This window comes from Anomaloglossus baeobatrachus, chromosome 4, assembly GCF_048569485.1.
Source record: "Anomaloglossus baeobatrachus isolate aAnoBae1 chromosome 4, aAnoBae1.hap1, whole genome shotgun sequence".
Classification (NCBI taxonomy): Eukaryota; Metazoa; Chordata; class Amphibia; order Anura; family Aromobatidae; genus Anomaloglossus; species Anomaloglossus baeobatrachus.
The window spans coordinates 682,895,168-682,914,411 of record NC_134356.1 but is presented as its reverse complement, the minus strand read 5'-3'; the positions used below and the strand labels follow the sequence as shown (position 1 = coordinate 682,914,411).

Below are 19,244 nucleotides of genomic sequence, written 5' to 3'. Positions count from 1 at the left end.
AGATTCCCGGTGCCGGCATTGGTCACACAGCCCCAAAGCATGATGGAACCTCCACCAAATTTTACTGTGGGTAGCAAGTGCTTTTCTTGGAATGCCGTGGTTTTTTGCCTCCATGCATAACGCCTTTTTGTGTGACCAAACAACTCAATCTTTGTTTCATCAGTCCACAGGACCTTCTTCCAAAATGTAACTGGCTTGTCCAAATGTGCTTTTGCATACCTCAGGCGACTCTGTTTGTGGCGTGCTTGCAGAAACGGCTTCTTTCGCATCACTCTCCATACAGCTTCTCCTTGTGCAACGTGCGCTGTATTGTTGACCGATGCACATTGACACCATCTGCAGCAAGATGATGCTGCAGGTCTTTGGAGGTGGTCTGTGGATTGTCCTTGACTGTTCTCACCATTCCTCTTCTCTGCCTTTCTGATATTTTTCTTGGCCTGCCACTTCTGGGCGTAACAAGAACTGTACCTGTGTTCTTCCATTTCCTTACTATGTTCCTCACAGTGGAAACTGACAGTTTAAATCTCTGAGACAACTTTTTGTATCCTTCCCCTGAACAACTATGCTGAATAATCTTTGTTTTCAGATCATTTAGAGTTGTTTTGAGGAGCCCATGATGCCACTCTTCATAGGAGATTCAAATAGGAGAACAACTTGCAAGTGGCCACCTTAAATACCTTTTCTCATGATTGGATACAACTGCCTATGAAGCTCAACCCTCAATGAGGTTACAAAACCAATTTAGTGCTTCAGTAAGTCAGTAAAAAGTAGTTAGGAGTGTTCAAATCAAGAAATTGATAAGGGTGCCCATACTTTTGCATCGGTCAAATTTTGTTAACATTGCACATTTTCTGTTAGTACAATAAACCTCATTTCAATCCAGAAATATCACTCAGTCCATCAGTTATTAGATATATGAAACTGAAATAGCAAAAACCCAAATTGTTATAAAGAAAAAAGGTTAACAGTAATAGGGGTGCCCAAACTTTTTCATATGACTGTATGAGTGTCTGGGCAAAGGGGCTGAATACTTATGACCATGTGATATTTCAGTTTTTCTTGTTTAATAAATTTGCAAAAGTTTCTACATTTCATTTTTTTTTCTGACAAGATGGGGGATGGGGCGCAGAGTGCACATTAATGAGAAAAAAATAACTTTTTTGAAGTTACCAAATGGCTGCAAGAGGGAAAAATGTAAAGGGGTACGAATACTTCCCGTACCCACTATATATATATATAGATAGATAGATAAATAGATATACTGTGTGTGTGTGTGTATATATATATATATATATATATATATATATATATATATATATATATATATATATATAAAACACTCCATTGTAGCTCAGCAGGATGTTTAGTGCCATTGTCTTGCTGGAAGGTGGAGCCTACGCCCGAATCTCAAGTCTTCTGCAGCCTCCAACAGGTTTTCCTCCAGGATTGCCCTGTATTTAGCTCCATCCATCTTCCCATCACCTCTGACCAGTTTCCCTGCCCCTGCTGAAGAAAAACCTCCCCACAGCAGGATACTGCCTCCACCATGTGTGACTGCAAGTAGGGTGTTTTCAGGGTGATGTGTACTGTTAGTTTTCCTCCAGGATTGTCCTGTATTTAACTCCATCCATCTTCCCATCACCTCTGACCAGCTTCCTTGCTCCTGCTGAAGAAAAGCCTCCCCACAGCTTGATGCAGCCTCCACCATTTGTGATGGTGGGGATGGTGTTTTCAGGGTTATATGTACTGTTAGTTTTCCTACAGGATTGCCCTGTATTTAGCTCCATCCATCTTCCCATCACCTCTGACCAGTTTCCCTTACCCTGCTGAAGAAAAGCCTCCCTACAGCAGGTTGCTGCCTCCACCATGTGTGACGGTGGGGAGAGTGTGCTCAGAGTGTTAGTTTTCCACCACACATAGCATTTTGCATTTAGCCCAAAACGATCTCCTTTGGTCTCATCTGACCAGAGCCCCTGCCTCCACCACTCACTGTGTCCCCTACATGGTTTACTGTAAATTGTAGATGTGACATGTTTTGTTTTCAAAAATGTCTTCCTTCTTGCCACTCCTCCATAAACTTTGAATATGACTAATAGCCGTGCTGAGGACGGATTCTCCCCCCTAAGCTGTGGATGTCTATGATGATCTTGGGCCTCTCGGCTCTTCATTCATTAGTGCTCTCCTTGCTTGGGATGTCAGTTTAGGTGGACGTCCATGTCTTGGTGGGTTTGCAGTTGTGCCAAAAGCCTTCCATTTATGGATGATAGATTGATCAGTTCTCCTTGAGATGTTCAGAGCTTGGGTTATTTTTTTTATAACCTAACCCTGCTTTCCTCCCCTCCTCTTTATCCCGGACCTGTCCGGTGAGTTCCTTGGTTTTCATGTAGCTGTTTGATCCCAGATGTTCTCACACACATCTCTGAGGCCTTCACAGATCAGCTGTAGTTATATTGAGAAGCAATTGCACCCGGGGGGACGCAATGTATTAATCAGGTGACTTCTGGAGGTGATTAGTCACTCAGAAATTTAATGGTTTATTCCCATCTCCAAGATCTTATCCCAATATGTAGTAGATGTAATAATAATATTAGCAAATACCTCAAATTAGAAATGCAGTATAGTTCTCCTGATTAGCCATGTCTCTTACCTCATGTGCAGGGCATTGCAGCTTAGTTATCCATGGTTATGACCATTCACATAGTCTCTAATGGTTGTAACCATGGACACCTAAGCTGCAATGCCCTGCACATGAGGTAAGAGACATGGCTAATCAGGAGAACTATACTGCATTTCTAATTGGAGGTATTTCCTAATATTATTATTATTACTACAGCTACTACCTATTGGGATAGGATCATAGTGATGGGAATAAACTTTTAAGGGTATCAGACAGGGGCTGAATACAAATACTCATAACAATTGTCAGATTGTTGTTGAAAACATAATTAGTAAAGCAAGTGTCATATAATTTACACTTCTCATATATTTGCTACTTTGTGTTGTTATCACATAACATCCCAAAAAAAGACATTTCAGTTTGGGGACGTAACATGAAAAATGTGTAAAAACTGACAAGGTATGGATATGTGGCACCCCTGAGGCCCTGGTCGCCACAGGGAACTGCACTTCAATTAAGGTGCAGTATCTATCTCAGGTAAGGAGGGGGTTAAATCACCGGTGCTCCACATTCACACTTTACATACAGCTTAGGAGCCTTCACATAGGGTGGGATGGCTCAGGGTAGGCAGGGGGGGTGGTCATAACGGTCATGGGACTTCCTGGTCACTGAAGCCAGCCACCTGGGGGGCGGGTTCCACTTGGGGTAGAAATAGGCACAACACACTCACATTAGGAGCAGACCCGTCACGGACCATAGTTCTGGCAAGACATCTCTAGAAAACTTGGACTTTACTGGGCCCGGGGTTTGGAGCGGGAGCTTAGCTCGGGTACCTAACTACAGAGGGGGATACCCTAGAAATAGGACTCTCACTCCTTCTCTCTCAAAACACCGGTGGTGGCCCCCTTACCGGATCTGGGATTGACCGGAGCCCACGACGACAGAGACCAGTGTGACTGGGCTGGCAACTGACCCTGAACCCGCAGAGACTGTGTTGGTTCGTCCTTACCGGCGCTGCCACCCAGCACTTAGGCGCCAACGGCCATTACACCCCTCTGCATCATCCACCCGGGGCCCGCTCCACCTGTGGGGAGCGACACCATCCCGGCTACCATAACACCTGCCCCAGTGAGGAACCCGGCAGCCACAGCTACTCCCTGGCCGCACACTACAGGTGGCATCACGACAAACTTTTCCCAATACCCCGCTTCCCCCACCATTTACTGTATGCCTGGAGGCAACGGAACCGGGCAAGGCCACCACGTGACAATGCTTGACCCGACTCGAAACGTCCCAGTGATGAGTAGGTTAACCACCTGCCCCATGGGGCGCTACATTTGGCGTCACGACCAGGATATCGTGCCCATTAGACCAGGTACTGTGAGCCTACAGAACTGTATTAAATCGGATAATTTGGTGTTGAACCGTTCCTTTGCAAAAAGAACAGTCGCCATTAACAATTCCGCGCAGGAAAAGAAGAGGGAGAGCCATGGGGAGTAGCTCCCCGAAAAGCGCGCAAACCAAGGATCCAATGCTGGGGGGGAGTCTACCACCTCGAATGACCAGTTGAAAGAGGAAGGAAAGGACTTAAAAAAAAATGGGTCCCGGTGGGGTGCAGTGCTGGCAGATTCATCACCCGGAACCTCATGATAGGACTGCAGGTGACATAGTAATGATCCTACCCTTTAAACCAGGGGTTCCAGGAGGTCGCTTGAGCACCATTCCAGAGGGGGACTCTGTTCCTGACCCCACTGGTCTTCTCATTCCTGTCTATTGTCATTGCAAGCGAGCAGGACATATAGCCAGAGGATGTCCAGTGATCTTGCCAAGACGGGGGGTACGACCGGCCCTCTGGAAACACCAGCAACCAAGCAAGAAAAATTGTTAATGTTTTTAATGTACAGAATGTTTTCTCATTGCTGATATTTTCTGACTTGAGCTATTTTGATGACCTGTGACCGGTATTGTTGAACATGTTTGAAACGTTTTGAAATTATTGCTGTCTCCCAAAAAAGGGAAAGATGTTTTCTTGTTAACATGTTACATGCATATATAAAAATTGCGTGTTAACTTTGTTTTGTTGCAGCCCGGGAGTGCTGCCATTTGCCGTGGGGGAATGTGGCGCCCCTGAGGCTCTGGTCACCACAGGGTACTGCACCTATATTAAGGTGCGGTATTCATCTCAGGTAAGGGGGTTAATCACCGGTGTTCAACATTCACACACTACATACAGCTTAGGAACCTTCTCAGAGGGTGGGTTGGCTCAGGGTAGGCAGGGGGGTGGTCATATGATCATGGGACTTCCCGGTCACTGAAGCCAGCTACCTGGGAGGGCGGATTCTACTTGGGTTGGAAATAGGCGCAACACACTCACATCAAAACAGACCTGTCAGGACCATAGTTCTGGCAAGACATTTCTGGAAAACTTGGACTTTACTGGGCTCGGGGCTTCGAGCGAGAGCTCAGCCAGGGTACCTAACTGTGGAGGGGGGAAATAGGACTCTCACTCCTTCTCTCTGAAAACACCGGTGGTGGCCCCTTACCGGATCTGGGATTGTCCGGAGTCCATTACGGCAGTGACCAGTGTGCCCCATGGGGCGCTACAGATACTTTTTCAAGGTACTGTATACACAGGAGATGTCCCAGTTATACCAGTTGTACATATATAATTATATAGAGAAGATGCCCAGGTTATACCAGTGTCATGCGGTCCTTCTCCGATATCACACAATCAACAGAGCAGGAGATGGGTGAACAATCCAGAGATCCTTTATTCCATGCAAATCAGAAGATCCATAAAATAATCCACCACAAAGTAGTCCTGTAATGGGATAAATGTCCCAGAAGGTTATTCATAATCCTCCAGCAGTCCTTTTCCAGGGAAATCAGGGTTTCTCACAGTCTATCTGGGGTGTCAGCTTCTTCCTCAGGATCAATCTTACTCCTTCTCTTGTGTCTTTCTTGGCCAGAATGAATAATCTCTCAGGTAAGCAGAGAGTTTGGGTGGATCCCAGGCCCCCCTCCCCCAGATTTAGGGACAAAAGCCCGGCAGGGGGTGATTAACCTGCAAACAGGACAATATACACACAAGGAACACACAGAATGGACAGAGCACCACGCCTAAAATACGAACCTACACAAAATTATACACAACACCCATATTCCACCATCACAACCTCTCCCTCCTTCTTAATAAGTGAGTACGCCATGAGGTCTACACAGACCTCTGGCCATCTCTCTTAAGTCCATGTTGCTCAGCTGTGGATAGTCTATGGTTCTTCTTGCCGGGACAGTCCATCAGCGCTCTGGAGTTGGCTTCCACGCTTGTATTGGATGGAGAAGCTGTAGATAGTCCCTTGTACAGCGGTAGGGTTGGAAGGACAAGCTTCCCTTTGTGTCCTCCTTCACTCAAACTGTGTTTCCTGTACCCACAAATTGACATTGTAGATCTCCCACATCATTTCCTAGGAGAATATCTGCAGACAGCCACTCATCACCCCAACCACACATTGCTTGAACCCAAAGCCAAAGTCCAGATCTAGTCGCCTTTGGGATATTCCTCCTTTGACCTCCAGCCAATTCAATAACAATCCCTGGAACATGATGTATCGCCTCTTGCCGAACCACCCGGGGATCAGCTATTGTGAGAAATGCCCCGGAGTCACAAAATCCAATGACGCTCTGTCCATCCAGTATGACCTCCTGTAAGTGCTTACTTTGATGGTGAGAGGAACTCAGGGCTGTGGCTCGCACCCATAAACCCCTAGTGGCCGACCACGAGTGTCTGAGTCATTAGGCAAGTCAACGTAAAGGGGTGAGAACTTTCTTTCACATCTCCGGAAGCCTCATCAAATGGCTTGAAGTCCACCCGGGTGATCCGCACAGGCTCCCGGATCGCTGGGTTTACACTCCAACTCACATCACTCCCTCTGCCGGACTCCATTGCTTCTTGTCTCCTCTGTGCTCGGCGAGCAGCCTGCTCCTTATACTCCTGAGATACACCGGGGCCAAGAGCTGCCATCTCTTCTTCGAACCACACCAACCACTGGCTTTTTTGGGGTAGGGATCCCGTCAGACATCTGGGAGGAGGTGGACTGGCTCGCACCCACCAGTAGATGAATTGAGGCCTCTTTAGTCAGTCCCTGGTAGCTCCGGCCAAGATCTCTGGCTCTCTCCTGTAGACTGGATGCTGTCCAGTTTCTGTACTCACTCTGTGGGTGGATATCCATTAGATTGCGCTTTATTGATCCCACCGCTGCCACCAGTTGTGACAGGGTCTTTCTCCCATATCACACAATCAACAGAGCCGGAGATTGGTGAACAATCCAGAGATCCTTTATTCCATGCAAATCAGAAGATCCATAAAATAATCCACCACACATAGGGTAAAGTAGTCCATTAATGGGATAAATGTCCCTGGGATCAGTCATAATCTTCCAAAAGTTTTTTTCCAGTGAAATTGGGGTTTCTCACAGTCTCTCTGGGGTGTCAGCTTCTCCCTCAGAGGATCAATCATACTCCTTCTCTCTTGTCTTTCCCACCCTGACTGAATATTCCCCAGGTAAGCAAAGAGTTTGGGTGGATCCCAGGCCACTCTCCCCCAGACTTAGAGACAAAAGACCGGCAGGGGGTTATTACCCTGCAAACAGGACAGAGCACCACGCCTAAAATATGAACCTACACAAAATTATACACAATCCCCCATATTCTACCATCACAACCAGCTGTACATATATAATTATATACAGAGGATGCCCAGGTTATACCAGCTGTACACATATAAATATACCCAGGTTATATCATCTTGTTCCATATCACCCTCCACTAGAGGATGCCTATGTTATATCGCCTTGCGTGCTATCTTCTGTATTGCGGCTGATTTCGTCCTGGCAGCCGGTACCCCTGTACCATATTTGCTGACGTGCCATCTTTAATATCTTTACACTCCATCTGGTATGGAACACGTCTCCTGCGTTATATTATGCTAATTAGTCAACTCTTTGCCAGCTGCCAAAAGTCTGGTTCCTCCGCTCGTCATCGGCACGTCCACATGTCGGGTTTTCATTTTTCGGGTGATTTTTAATGACGGACACTCAGGATGAATTCGGGGCATTTTCTCCTATAAATATTCCGATATTAAGAATATTTAGTGAAAAATGGAAACTGTCACTTTAAGATTACAGGTAATTTAAAGGGGAACTCCACCTTGCGCTCATAGATTAGAATAGCATTGTGCCTGATATTTAGAGGACACGTTCATTTTACATTTTCAGGATGCCATTAGTGCCGCATACACAAAGGACGCACCGAATTCTGCTTGTTAATGGAATTGCATCTCGTCACATAGTTGCGGCTTTTTTTTACGCTTTCTATACGCTGAGCTTGTTTGTGCGTAAAATATCAACCTCTGATAAAATTAGACTGACCTCGTGAATAATGGGGAATGTTCCTTTAAGCAGCACGAAGGGGAGGGGTCTGAGGGGGCGGGCTTAACCTGTGGACCTTCCCTTACTCTTAAAGAGAAATTGCCTTAATAAATAGGTATCTCAAATATGGACTCTCCAGGCTGTATCTGGAGGGGGTGACAAAGAAAAATGGCTACCAAGACCCAGAACCGGATTCTATGGTTCCATACCAGCCATGCTTTTTACACGCGGTATTACCCAGCTTTCCCAGGGTCCCGAAGGGCAATAGTTCAGTAAACGTTTTAACGCCTCATGGTCCTAAATACATAAAAAAAAATCCCTGTAATAGATGCTGGCGGTCAACGAATTGGGTTTAACCCATTGATGGGGGCATTTTTGGTGTAACAGGGGCGTAAGTGTAAAAATCTGTAATGACGACCATTCTGAAACATCTGAATGTAAAGGGGTCAATCCAGGCTGGCGGGGGCCACTGGTGCCCCATGGGTGCCCTTTGTGGTTCGGTCCAATTCACCTGCTTGTGGACATTGTGTGTGTCTGGGTGGGGGCCATTAGTGCCCCATGGGTGCCCAGTTGTGGTCACTGATGCGGTCCGGTTCACCTGCTTGTGGACATTGTGTGCGTCTGGATGAGGACCACTGGTGGTGGTGGTGGGTGGTGACCCATGGGTGCCCGGGCCAGTTGTGTTCAGTGATGTGGTCTGGTTCACCTGCGTGTGTGTAGCACCCAGGGATATGGGGTACTCGGTTCCGGGCAGTATAGGTTTTGGGGAAGTCATGGTGGTGGCCGTTACCTGGTTCCGTGCCCTGGGCCCTTTTTGTAATGGGGATATTTATAGGGGAGGATAAGATAATGTTCACATGTGACGCCACTTGCGGTGTTGCGGCTAAGTGTAGGGAGCCGCCGCTGCAGAATGTTACTACTGGGGCTGATGGTATGAGCAGCTAGTATGGTAGACCCTCCGCAAGTAGGGTTTTGCCCAAGCAGGTGTATGGTGCAGTGGCCATCGGAAGAAGGGAGTCCACACAAGTGTTCAGTGCAACTGGTTTACTCACTGCTGAAGATGTTAACTGGTTGCCCGAGGCCGGCTGGTTTCACCTCCAGGTTCCCTTCGTTCCAGTGCCAGTCTGTTTCTCTGGTACCTTCTTCCCCTGCATCTGTCTCTGGTAAGTGGGTCTCCGTGGTATAGAACAACTGGGGGTCCCCGGTTTGTGGTTTGTCCACTTCTGTCCACCTGACGGTAGCGTGAACCCTGTGGGGTTGGAGTCTTTGGTCCTGTCCCCGGTTCTCCCATTGCTACTGAGTCTTCGGATTCTTTAGGGTCAGCAAAGTCCTTGATGGTCCCCTCGCTGTGCAGGTGTTAACAGGTCGGCTTGAAGCTCTTTCCTGTCCTAGGGTCCTGTACCCCGTCAGTGCGTAGTTTCAGGAGTACGCCACTGTACTATACCGGCAACCACTTCTCCTGGGTACCAGGTCACCATCAACCCGAGTCAGGATGTCGCTCGCTTCCACCTTCAATCTCCTACTGCTGTTAACTCACTGACTACTCTCCATACTCTGCCCCTCTCACCTGGTCAACTAGTGGACTGGAGTGGCTCCACCTCTAGGCAGCCATGCATTGGTCCCACCGTAGCTGGGTACCATTGTATGGGGGATTGTTGAGGAAAAACTGGGATTACCTGGGTTATTGTTGGTACCGGCACTGGGGTTCTGGGTCCCTAAGGGGGTAGGCCTTAAATCCTTGTGGGGATGCAGAAACTTGTAGTACCCTGATGGTCTCAGGGGTGCTACATGTGCACATGTGGGTGTGTGGACATTGTGTGTGTCTGGATGGGGGGCCACTGGTGACCCATGGGTGCCCAGTTGTGGTCAGTGATGCGGTCCAGTTCATCTACTTGTGGACATTGTGTGTGTATGGATGGGGGGCCACTAGTGCCCCATGGGTGCCCAGTTGTGGTCAGTGATGCGATTTGGTTCACCTGGTTGTGGGCATTGTGTGTGTCTGGACTACATGGTGACCCATGAGTGCCCAGTTGTGGTCATTGATGTGGTCCGGTTCACCTGCTTGTGGACATTGTGTGTGTCTGGATGAGGAGCTACTGATGATCCATGGGTGCCAAATTGTGGACAGTGATGTGGTCTAGGTCACCTGCTTGTGGACATTGTGTGTGTCTGGATGAGGAGCTACTGATGATCCATGGGTGCCAAATTGTGGACAGTGATGTGGTCTAGGTCACCTGCTTGTGGACATTGTGTGTGTCTAGATGGGGGGCCACTGGTTCCCATGGGTGCCCGGTTGTGGTCAGTGATGCGGTCCAGTTCATCTACTTGTGGACATTGTGCTTGTGTGGATGGGGGGACTGGTTCCCATGGGTGCCCGGTTGTGGTCAGTGATGTGGTCCGGTTCACCTGTTTGTGGACATTGTGTGTATCTAGATGGAGGGGACTGGTGCCCCATGGATGCCCGGTTGTGGTCAGTGATGCGGTCCGGTTCACCTGCTGGTGAACATTGTGTGTGTGGATGGGGGGACTGGTGACCCATGGGTGTCTGGTTGTGGTCAGTGATGCGGTCCGGTTCACCTGCTGGTGAACATTGTGTGTGTGGATGGGGGGACTGGTGCCCCATGGGTGCCCGGTTGAGGTCAGTGATGCGGTCCGGTTCACCTGCGTGTGTACATGTGGGTGTGTGGACATTGTGTGTATCTGGATGCACACTCAGCCTGGAAATGAGTGTGGCTGCTGTCCCTCCCTCCTCCCCCCACACCTCCCCTCCCCTCGGCTGCTCTCCACCATTCCTCCTCTTCTCCCCTCCTTGCATTCATCAGCCTCTCCTCCCCTTCTCTCCACCTTCCCATTCTTCTGTGCAAGGGATTTATTCCAGCAGCCTTCTCCTTCCTTGCAGAAAGACCCTACTACTCCTCACTCATCCACACATACAGAGAGAGAGGGGGGATCCAGGGAGCCAGAGACAAAACCCCTCACTCCCCTCATCCATGCCTTCACCCCTCCCCCACCAACACTGCTCAAAATGACCCTCATCCCCTCAAAATGGGCCAAACACCCTAAACCCTTCTCCACCGTCCTCCTGCCAATATGGCAAAACTTTCTATCCTAAACTTTATTCCACATCTTTGAGACCCCAGCAGACCCCACACAGCCCCCCAGACGCTTCCCTCCCCGAGCATCTCCCCCTCCGTCCCCACAAACACCGCTTGCATTTTAACCAAAATCCCAGGATTTCAGGGTGAACAAAGAGCACCCCCCTCTCTCCCCAACCATGTTTTTACGAGAGTTCCTCTCCGCTCTGTACATTCGGATGCTGATCACCCTCTGGAATTTTTGGATTATTTCAGCCTTGAGCCTGGACCCCATCTACTGGAACAGCTCCAACAAAAGGTTAGTGGGGATTCGGGGGGCTCCGATTAACCCTAAATCTCACCCTCCAGGTCTCCACCACCTCAGCTTCTGTCAATCAGAAGGGAGATTTCAAAAAGTTCCAGGTGTAGAATGTCGGCCGTTAATATTCGAATTCCTGATACATTGTATCTATTTCTTGTGTTAACCCTTACACCCCCATCCGTGGGAATATTCTGTTATTATTATTATTTTATGCATCTTTATTAATATTCGAATTCTTCCTACAATGTATCTCTTCTTGTGTTAACCCTTACACCCCCATCCTTGTGAATATTATTCTATTATTATTTTATTCATCTTTATTAATATTTGAATTCTTGCTACATTGTATCTTTCTTGTGTTAACCCTTACACCCCCCCATCCTTGTGAATATTCTTTTATTATTTTATGCATCTTTGTTAATATTTGAATTCTTGCTACAATGTATCCCTTGTGTTAACCCTTACAGCTCCATCCTTGTGAATACTCTTTTATTATTATTATTTTATGCATCTTTGTTAATATTTGAATTCTTGCTACATTGTATCTCTTGTGTTAACCCTTACAGCTCCATCCTTGTGAATATTATTTTATCATTATTTTATGCATCTTTATTAATATTCGAATACTTGCTACATTGTATCTCTTTCTTGTGTTAACTCTTACACCCCCATCCTTGTGACTATTATTTTATTATTATTTTTATATCTTTATTTTTAGTTTTTACTAATCCTCTAGTCAAAAAGTTGTCCAAATTTGTAAAAAAAAATTGAAAAATCTATGCATTTTTTTTTTTACCTTGCATTGAGTGGTTAAATCTTATTAAACATTCATTAATCCCGGCGACGTTTCGCGTTACGGTGTTTGGAGACGGAAATGGCTGTATTAATATTTATCTGTAGGGGACAGAGGTAGACAAAAATGAATATTCGCCCATAGCGGATAGGACGCACCCACGTTTGTAAGGAAAAAACCCCAAACTGTTGTATTCTAGAAAATTTTTGAAAAATTTGACAAATTTTTACTCAATTTTTACCTACAAAAAGAAAAACAAATTAAATTTCGATATATATTTTTAGGTGAGTTGCACCAGGTTTGATTTTGGGGCCCTTTTTGGCCACAATCGCAGCTTTTATGGTTGCATTGTTTATGTTGTTTTTGATTCTTGTTACATTTTTGGATTTTTTTTATGTTCCGGGGCTATTACTGGGGACGTGGTAACCCTTCGTGTGCCACGTTCAACAATTTTCGACTTGCCCAACCTGCCCGTGTTTACCTTCCTCTCTAATTTCGGTAGCTGATAAAGCCTTTTTCGACATCACCTTTGTTTTGTATTTTTTTTTTTTTTCATTACGCAGGATTTAGCCATCGAGAAGCGCAGGATGACTCACTGGGAGTATAAGCGTAAGACCCTGGGGCTAAACCAATAGTTCCCAGCCTGCGGGCTCTATAGGCTTTGCATCCAGTGCCTTAGTGGGAAAAGCATCCTCTGTCCAAACCAGACCGATGCTGAGCCACAAGCCATGGCGGAGTGGAACAAAGAGCTTGCAATCGGCCGGTGCGGTGCGCGGGGGGTGGGGGGGATGTGCTTCTGTCTTGGTCGTTTTTTTTTGCAGATGGCTGTGTTTATAGAAAGTGCACTCAGGACGTAAGATGGAGGTACGATGTGTTATAGTTATGGTATTGGAAACATCTGTGTTTACATGGATTTATAAGCCAGGGTTGAAGGGGCGAGGTGGGCATTTACCTGGGTCATACCCATCCCTTGCGTGTAAGAGGGGAGGCCAAATGAGATGAAGTCAGTCAACGTCACTCCGTCACGTGTTGATGGTATAGATATGGTATCAGTGATATGTAGTATCTGCTCCATAGGGACCCCACAGTACAGAATTAGGGGGCTCCATCTGTAAAGAATGGACATGAATTGGAAGGAGACATAGATCATGGGGACAATGGCCGAGGGCTATAGACTGGCAGGTACACCGACAAGTCCAAGGCGCATGATGCTTACACATGGTGACAGCAGATCAGACATTGTATAGTCTCATGGCCGATACACAGACACGAAGCAGCAATTATCTCACAGCCGAATGGAATAACATAGTCAATGAGGCTCAAATATGGAAAGGTGGGGGGCTCGAGAGGGGAAATGGGCGAGGAGAGAGGAAAGGTAGAAGATCCGAACACTCAGTGGCAGGAGAACTGGGAACAGAGAGCGAAAGGAAAAAAGGAATAGAGGGAGCTGCGGGAAATAGAGAGCACAGGCGATGAAACTGGGGAAACAGAGAGTACAGGCGGAGAAATAGAGAGCACAGGCAAGAGAACTGGGGAAATAGAGAGTACAGGCAGGGAAAAGGGGAAGTAGAGAGTACAGGCGGGGGAACTGGGAAAATAGAGAGTACAGGCAGGGAAAAGTGGAAATAGAGAGCACTGGTAATGGAGCTGCGGAAATAGAGAGTACAGGCGGGGAAAACGGGAAATAGAGAGCACAGGTAATGGAGATGGGGAAATAGAGAGTATAGGTAATGGAGCTGCGAATATAGAGAGTACAGGCGGGGAAAGGGAGAAATAGAGAGTATAGGTAATGGAGCTGCGGAAATAGAGAGTATAGGTAATGGAGCTGCGGAAATAGAGAGTATAGGTAATGGAGCTGCGGAAATAGAGAGTACAGGCGGGGAAAGGGGGAAATAGAGAGTACAGGTAATGGAGCTGGGGAAATAGAGAGTACAGGCGGGGAAAAGGGGAAATAGCACATAGGCAAGGGAACTAGGGAAATAGAGTTCAGGCAAGGAAACTGGGAAACAAGAGCACACAGGCAAGAGAACTAGGGAAATAGAGAGTACAGACAGGTGAAAAGGGGAAATAGAGAGTATAGGCAAGGAAACTGGAAAAGAAGAGCGAATGGACAAGGGAACTGTGGAAACAAAGAGCACAGGCAAGGGAACTAGGGAAATAGAGAGTCCAGGAATGTAAACTGGGGAAATAGAGAGCACAGGCAAGGGAACTGGGGAAATAGAGAGAACAAGTAAAGGAAAAGGGGAAATATTACAAGAAAGGGAACTGGTGAAACAGAGAGAACTGGAACTATGAAAATAGAGCACAGGGGCAAGGTAACTAGGGAAATAGAGAGTACAGACAAGGGAACTGCGGAATTAGAGAGTACATGTAAGGTAAAAGGAGAAATAGAGCACGCGGGCAAGGGAACTAGGGAAATAGAGACTTCAGGCAAGGAAACTTGGGAAATAGAGAGTACAGGATGGGGAACAGGGCAAATAGAGCACACAGGCAAAGGAACTAGGGAATAGAGAGTACAAGCAAGGGAACTGGGGACATAGAGAGTACAGGCAAGGGAAATATGGAAAAAGAGCAGGTAGGCAAAAGAACTGAGGGGGAATAGAGCAGAAGGGCAAGGGAAATAAAGAGTACAGGCAAGGAAACTGGGGAAATAGAGAGCCCAGGTGGGGAAAGAGGGGAAATAGTGCACAAGGGCTAGGGAAAAAGGGAAATAAAGAGTTCAAGCAAGGAAACTGGAGAAATACAGAATGTAGGCAATTGAACTGGGGGGAAAGAGAGCACAGGCAAGGAGAAATAGAGCACATGGGCAAGGGAACTAGGGGAATGAGTACAGGGAAGAGAACTAGGGAAATAGAGAGCACAAACTAGAGAACTGGGGAAATAAGAAGTATAGGCAATGGGAAATAGAGCGTACAGGCAAAGGAATTGGGGCAATAAAGCATAGAGGAGGAGAAAAGGGGAAATAGAGCACACGGGCAAGGGAACTAGGGAAATACATCGTACAGGTAAGGAAACTGGGGAAATAGAGAGTACCGGCAAGGGAAAGGAGAAAATGAGAGCATAGGCAAGGGAACTAGGTAACTTGCACAGGCAAAAGAACTGGGGAAATAGAGAGCACAGGCAAGGGAACTAGGGAAATAGAGAGCACATCAAGGGAACTGGGGAAATAGAGAGCACAGGCAAGGGAACTGGGGAAATAGAGAGCACAGGTAAGAGAACTGGGGAAATAGAGGGCACAGGCAAAGGAACTGGGGAAATAGAAAGCACAGGCAAGAGAACTGGGGAAATAGAGAGTACAGGCAATGGAACTGGGGAAATAGAGAGCACAGGCAAAGAAACTGGGGAAATAGAGAGCACAGGCAAGGGAACTGGGGAAATGGAGAACACAGGTAAGAGAACTGGGGAAATAGAGAGCACAGGTAAGAGAACTGGGGAAATAGAAGGCACAGGCAAGGGAACTGTGGAAATAGAGAGCACGGGTGAGAGAACTGGGGAAATAGAGGGCACAAGCAAAGGAACTGGGGAAATAGAGAGCACAGGCAAAGTAACTGGGGAAATAAAGGGCACAGGCAAAGGAACTGGGGAAATAGAGGGCACAGGCAAAGGAACTGGGGAAATAAAGGGCACAGGCAAAGGAACTGGGGAAATAGAGGGCACAGGCAAAGGAACTGGGGAAATAGAGGGCACAGGCAAAGGAACTGGGGAAATAGAGGGCACAGGAAAAGGAACTGGGGAAATAGAGGGCACAGGAAAAGGAACTGGGGAAATAGAGGGCACAGGCAAGGGAACTGGGGAAATAGAGGGCACAGGCAAGGGAACTGTGGAAATAGAGAGCACGGGTGAGAGAACTGGGGAAATAGAGGGCACAGGCAAAGGAACTGGGGAAATAGAGAGCACAGGCAAAGGAACTGGGGAAATAGAGGGCACAGGAAAAGGAACTGGGGAAATAGAGGGCACAGGCAAGGGAACTGGGGAAATAGAGGGCACAGGCAAGGGAACTGGGGAAATAGAGGGCACAGGCAAGGGAACTGGGGAAATAGAGGGCACAGGCAAAGGAACTGGGGAAATAGAGGGCACAGGCAAGGGGACTGGGGAAATAGAGGGCACAGGCAAGGGAACTGGGGAAATAGAGGGCACAGGCAAGGGAACTGGGGAAATAGAGAGCACAGGCAAAGGAACTGGGGAAATAGAGGGCACAGGCAAGGGAACTGGGGAAATAGAGGGCACAGGTAAGGGAACTGGGGAAATAGAGGGCACAGGTAAGGGAACTGGGGAAATAGAGCACAAAGATAAGAGAACTAGCGGCGTATATTGAGCAGGGAAGGAGGAACTGGGGAATTAGAGTGCTCAGAAGTGGAGAGGCAGCAATAAATAGAGAGCAGAGGAGGGGGGTAACATGAGTAATAGAGCGCACAAGCAGGAGATGTGTAAGGCGTCCAGGAGATGTGTAAACAGGACTTGCAGGCAGGAGCGGAGCTTATGGTCAGGAGAACTGGAGAGGAAAAGTTGCAGGCAAGGTAATTTGTAATCTAATGCCTGCAAGGGTAAAAGGGAGAGGAGAGCGAACCAGAGAGAAGGGGGAATGTGAAGAGGATATTGTATGATTTCAAGCACAACAAATAGAAGGGGAGAATGATGTGGAGTAGGAGAAAAAGCATAGTCATAGATAATAATGGGGTAAGTATAGGGCAGGCTGGGCATCTGGGGTAAGTATAGGGCAGGCTGGGCATCTGGGGTAAGTATATTGCAGGCTGGGTATCTGGGGTAAGTATAGGGCAGGCTGGGCATCTGGGGTAAGTATAGGGCAGGCTGGGCATCTGGGGTGAGTATAGGGCAGGCTGGGCATCTGGGGTAAGTATAGGGCAGGCTGGGTATCTGGGGTAAGTATAGGACAGGCTGGGCATCTGGGGTAAGTATAGGGCAGGCTGGGTATCTAGGGTAAGTATAGGGCAGGCTGGGTATCTAGGGTAAGTATAGGGCAGGCTGGGTATCTGGGGTAAGTATAGGGCAGGCTGGGCATCTGGGGTAAGTATAGGGCAGGCTGGGTATCTGGGGTAAGTATAGGGCAGGCTGGGTATCTGGGGTAAGTATAGGGCAGGCTGGGCATCTGGGGTAAGTATAGGGCAGGCTGGGCATCTGGGGTAAGTATAGGGCAGGCTGGGCATCTGGGGTGAGTATAGGGCAGGCTGGGCATCTGGGGTAAGTATAGGGCAGGCTGGGTATCTGGGGTAAGTATAGGGCAGGCTGAGCATATGGGGTAAGTATAGGGCAGACTGGGCATCTGGGGTAAGTATAGGGCAGGCTGGGCATCTGGGGTAAGTATAGGGCAGGCTGGGCATCTGGGGTAAGTATAGGGCAGGCTGGGTATCTGGGGTAAGTATAGGGCAGGCTGGGCATCTGGGGTAAGTATAGGGCAGGCTGGGTATCTGGGTTAAGTATATTGCAGGCTGGGTATCTGGGGTAAGTATAGGGCAGGCTGGGCACCTGGGGTAAGTATAGGGCAGGCTGGGCATCTGGGGTAAGTATAGGGCAGGCTGGGCATCTGGGGTAAGTATAGGGCAGGCTGGGTATCTGGGTTAAGTATATTGCAGGCTGGGTATCTGGGGTAAGTATAGGGCAGGCTGGGCATCTGGGGTAAGTATAGGGCAGGCTGGGTATCTGGAGTAAGTATAGGGCAGGCTGGGTATCTGGGGTAAGTATAGGGCAGGCTGGGTATCTGGGGTAAGTATAGGGCAGGCTGGGTATCTGGGGTAAGTATAGGGCAGGCTGGGTATCTGGGGTAAGTATAGGGCAGGCTGGGTATCTGGGGTGAGTATAGGGCAGGCTGGACATCTGGGGTAGGTATAGGGCAGGCTGGACATCTGGGGTAAGTATAGGGCAGGCTGGGTATCTGGGGTAAGTATAGGGCAGGCTGGGTATCTGGGGTAAGTATAGGGCAGGCTGGGTATCTGGAGTAAGTATAGGGCAGGCTGGGTATCTGGGGTAAGTATAGGGCAGGCTGGGTATCTGGGGTAAGTATAGGGCAGGCTGGGTATCTGGGGTAAGTATAGGGCAGGCTGGGCATCTGGGGTAAGTATAGGGCAGGCTGGGTATCTGGGGTAAGTATAGGGCAGGCTGGGCATCTGGGGTAAGTATAGGGCATGCTGGGTATCTGGGGTAAGTATAGGGCAGGCTGGGTATCTGAGGTAAGTATAGGGCAGGCTGGGTATCTGGGGTAAGTATAGGGCAGGCTGGGTATCTGGAGTAAGTATAGGGCAGGCTGGGTATCTGGGGTAAGTATAGGGCAGGCTGGGCATCTGGGGTAAGTATAGGGCAGGCTGGGCATCTGGGGTAAGTATAGGGCAGGCTGGACATCTGGGGTAAGTATAGGGCAGGCTGGGTATCTGGGGTAAGTATAGGGCAGGCTGGGCATCTGGGGTAAGTATAGGGCAGGCTGGGCATCTGGGGTAAGTATAGGGCAGGCTGGGTATCTGGGGTAAGTATAGGGCAGGCTGGGTATCTGGGGTAAGTATAGGGCAGGCTGGGTATCTGGGGTAAGTATAGGACAGGCTGGGCATCTGAGGTAAGTATAGGGCAGGCTGGGTATCTGGGGTAAGTATAGGGCAGGCTGGGTATCTGGGGTAAGTATAGGGCAGGCTGGGTATCTGGGGTAAGTATAGGGCAGGCTGGGTATCTGGGGTAAGTATAGGGCAGGCTGGGTATCTGGGGTAAGTATAGGGCAGGCTGGGTATCTGGGGTAAGTATAGGGCAGGCTGGGTATCTGGGGTAAGTATAGGGCAGGCTGGGTATCTGGGGTGAGTATAGGGCAGGCTGGGTATCTGGGGTAAGTATAGGGCAGGCTGGGTATCTGGGGTAAGTATAGGGCAGGCTGGGTATCTGGGGTAAGTATAGGGCAGGCTGGGTATCTGGGGTGAGTATAGGGCAGGCTGGGTATCTGGGGTAAGTATAGGGCAGGCTGGGTATCTGGGGTAAGTATAGGGCAGGCTGGGTATCTGGGGTAAGTATAGGGCAG

The 19,244-nt window shown here is 48.3% G+C and overlaps 1 protein-coding gene across 1 annotated transcript in view; it reads left to right on the top strand.

Moving 5' to 3' along the window:
- The first annotated feature begins 10,929 nt into the window (after positions 1-10,929).
- The window catches only part of EFNB3 (ephrin B3), a 190,107-nt gene continuing 181,792 nt past the window's right edge, over positions 10,930-19,244 (top strand). Inside the window, exon 1 of the mRNA XM_075343210.1 lies at positions 10,930-11,436. Within this exon, the coding sequence (XP_075199325.1) occupies positions 11,318-11,436 (119 nt within the window). The 5' untranslated portion in view covers positions 10,930-11,317. The remainder of the gene's footprint in view (positions 11,437-19,244) is intronic.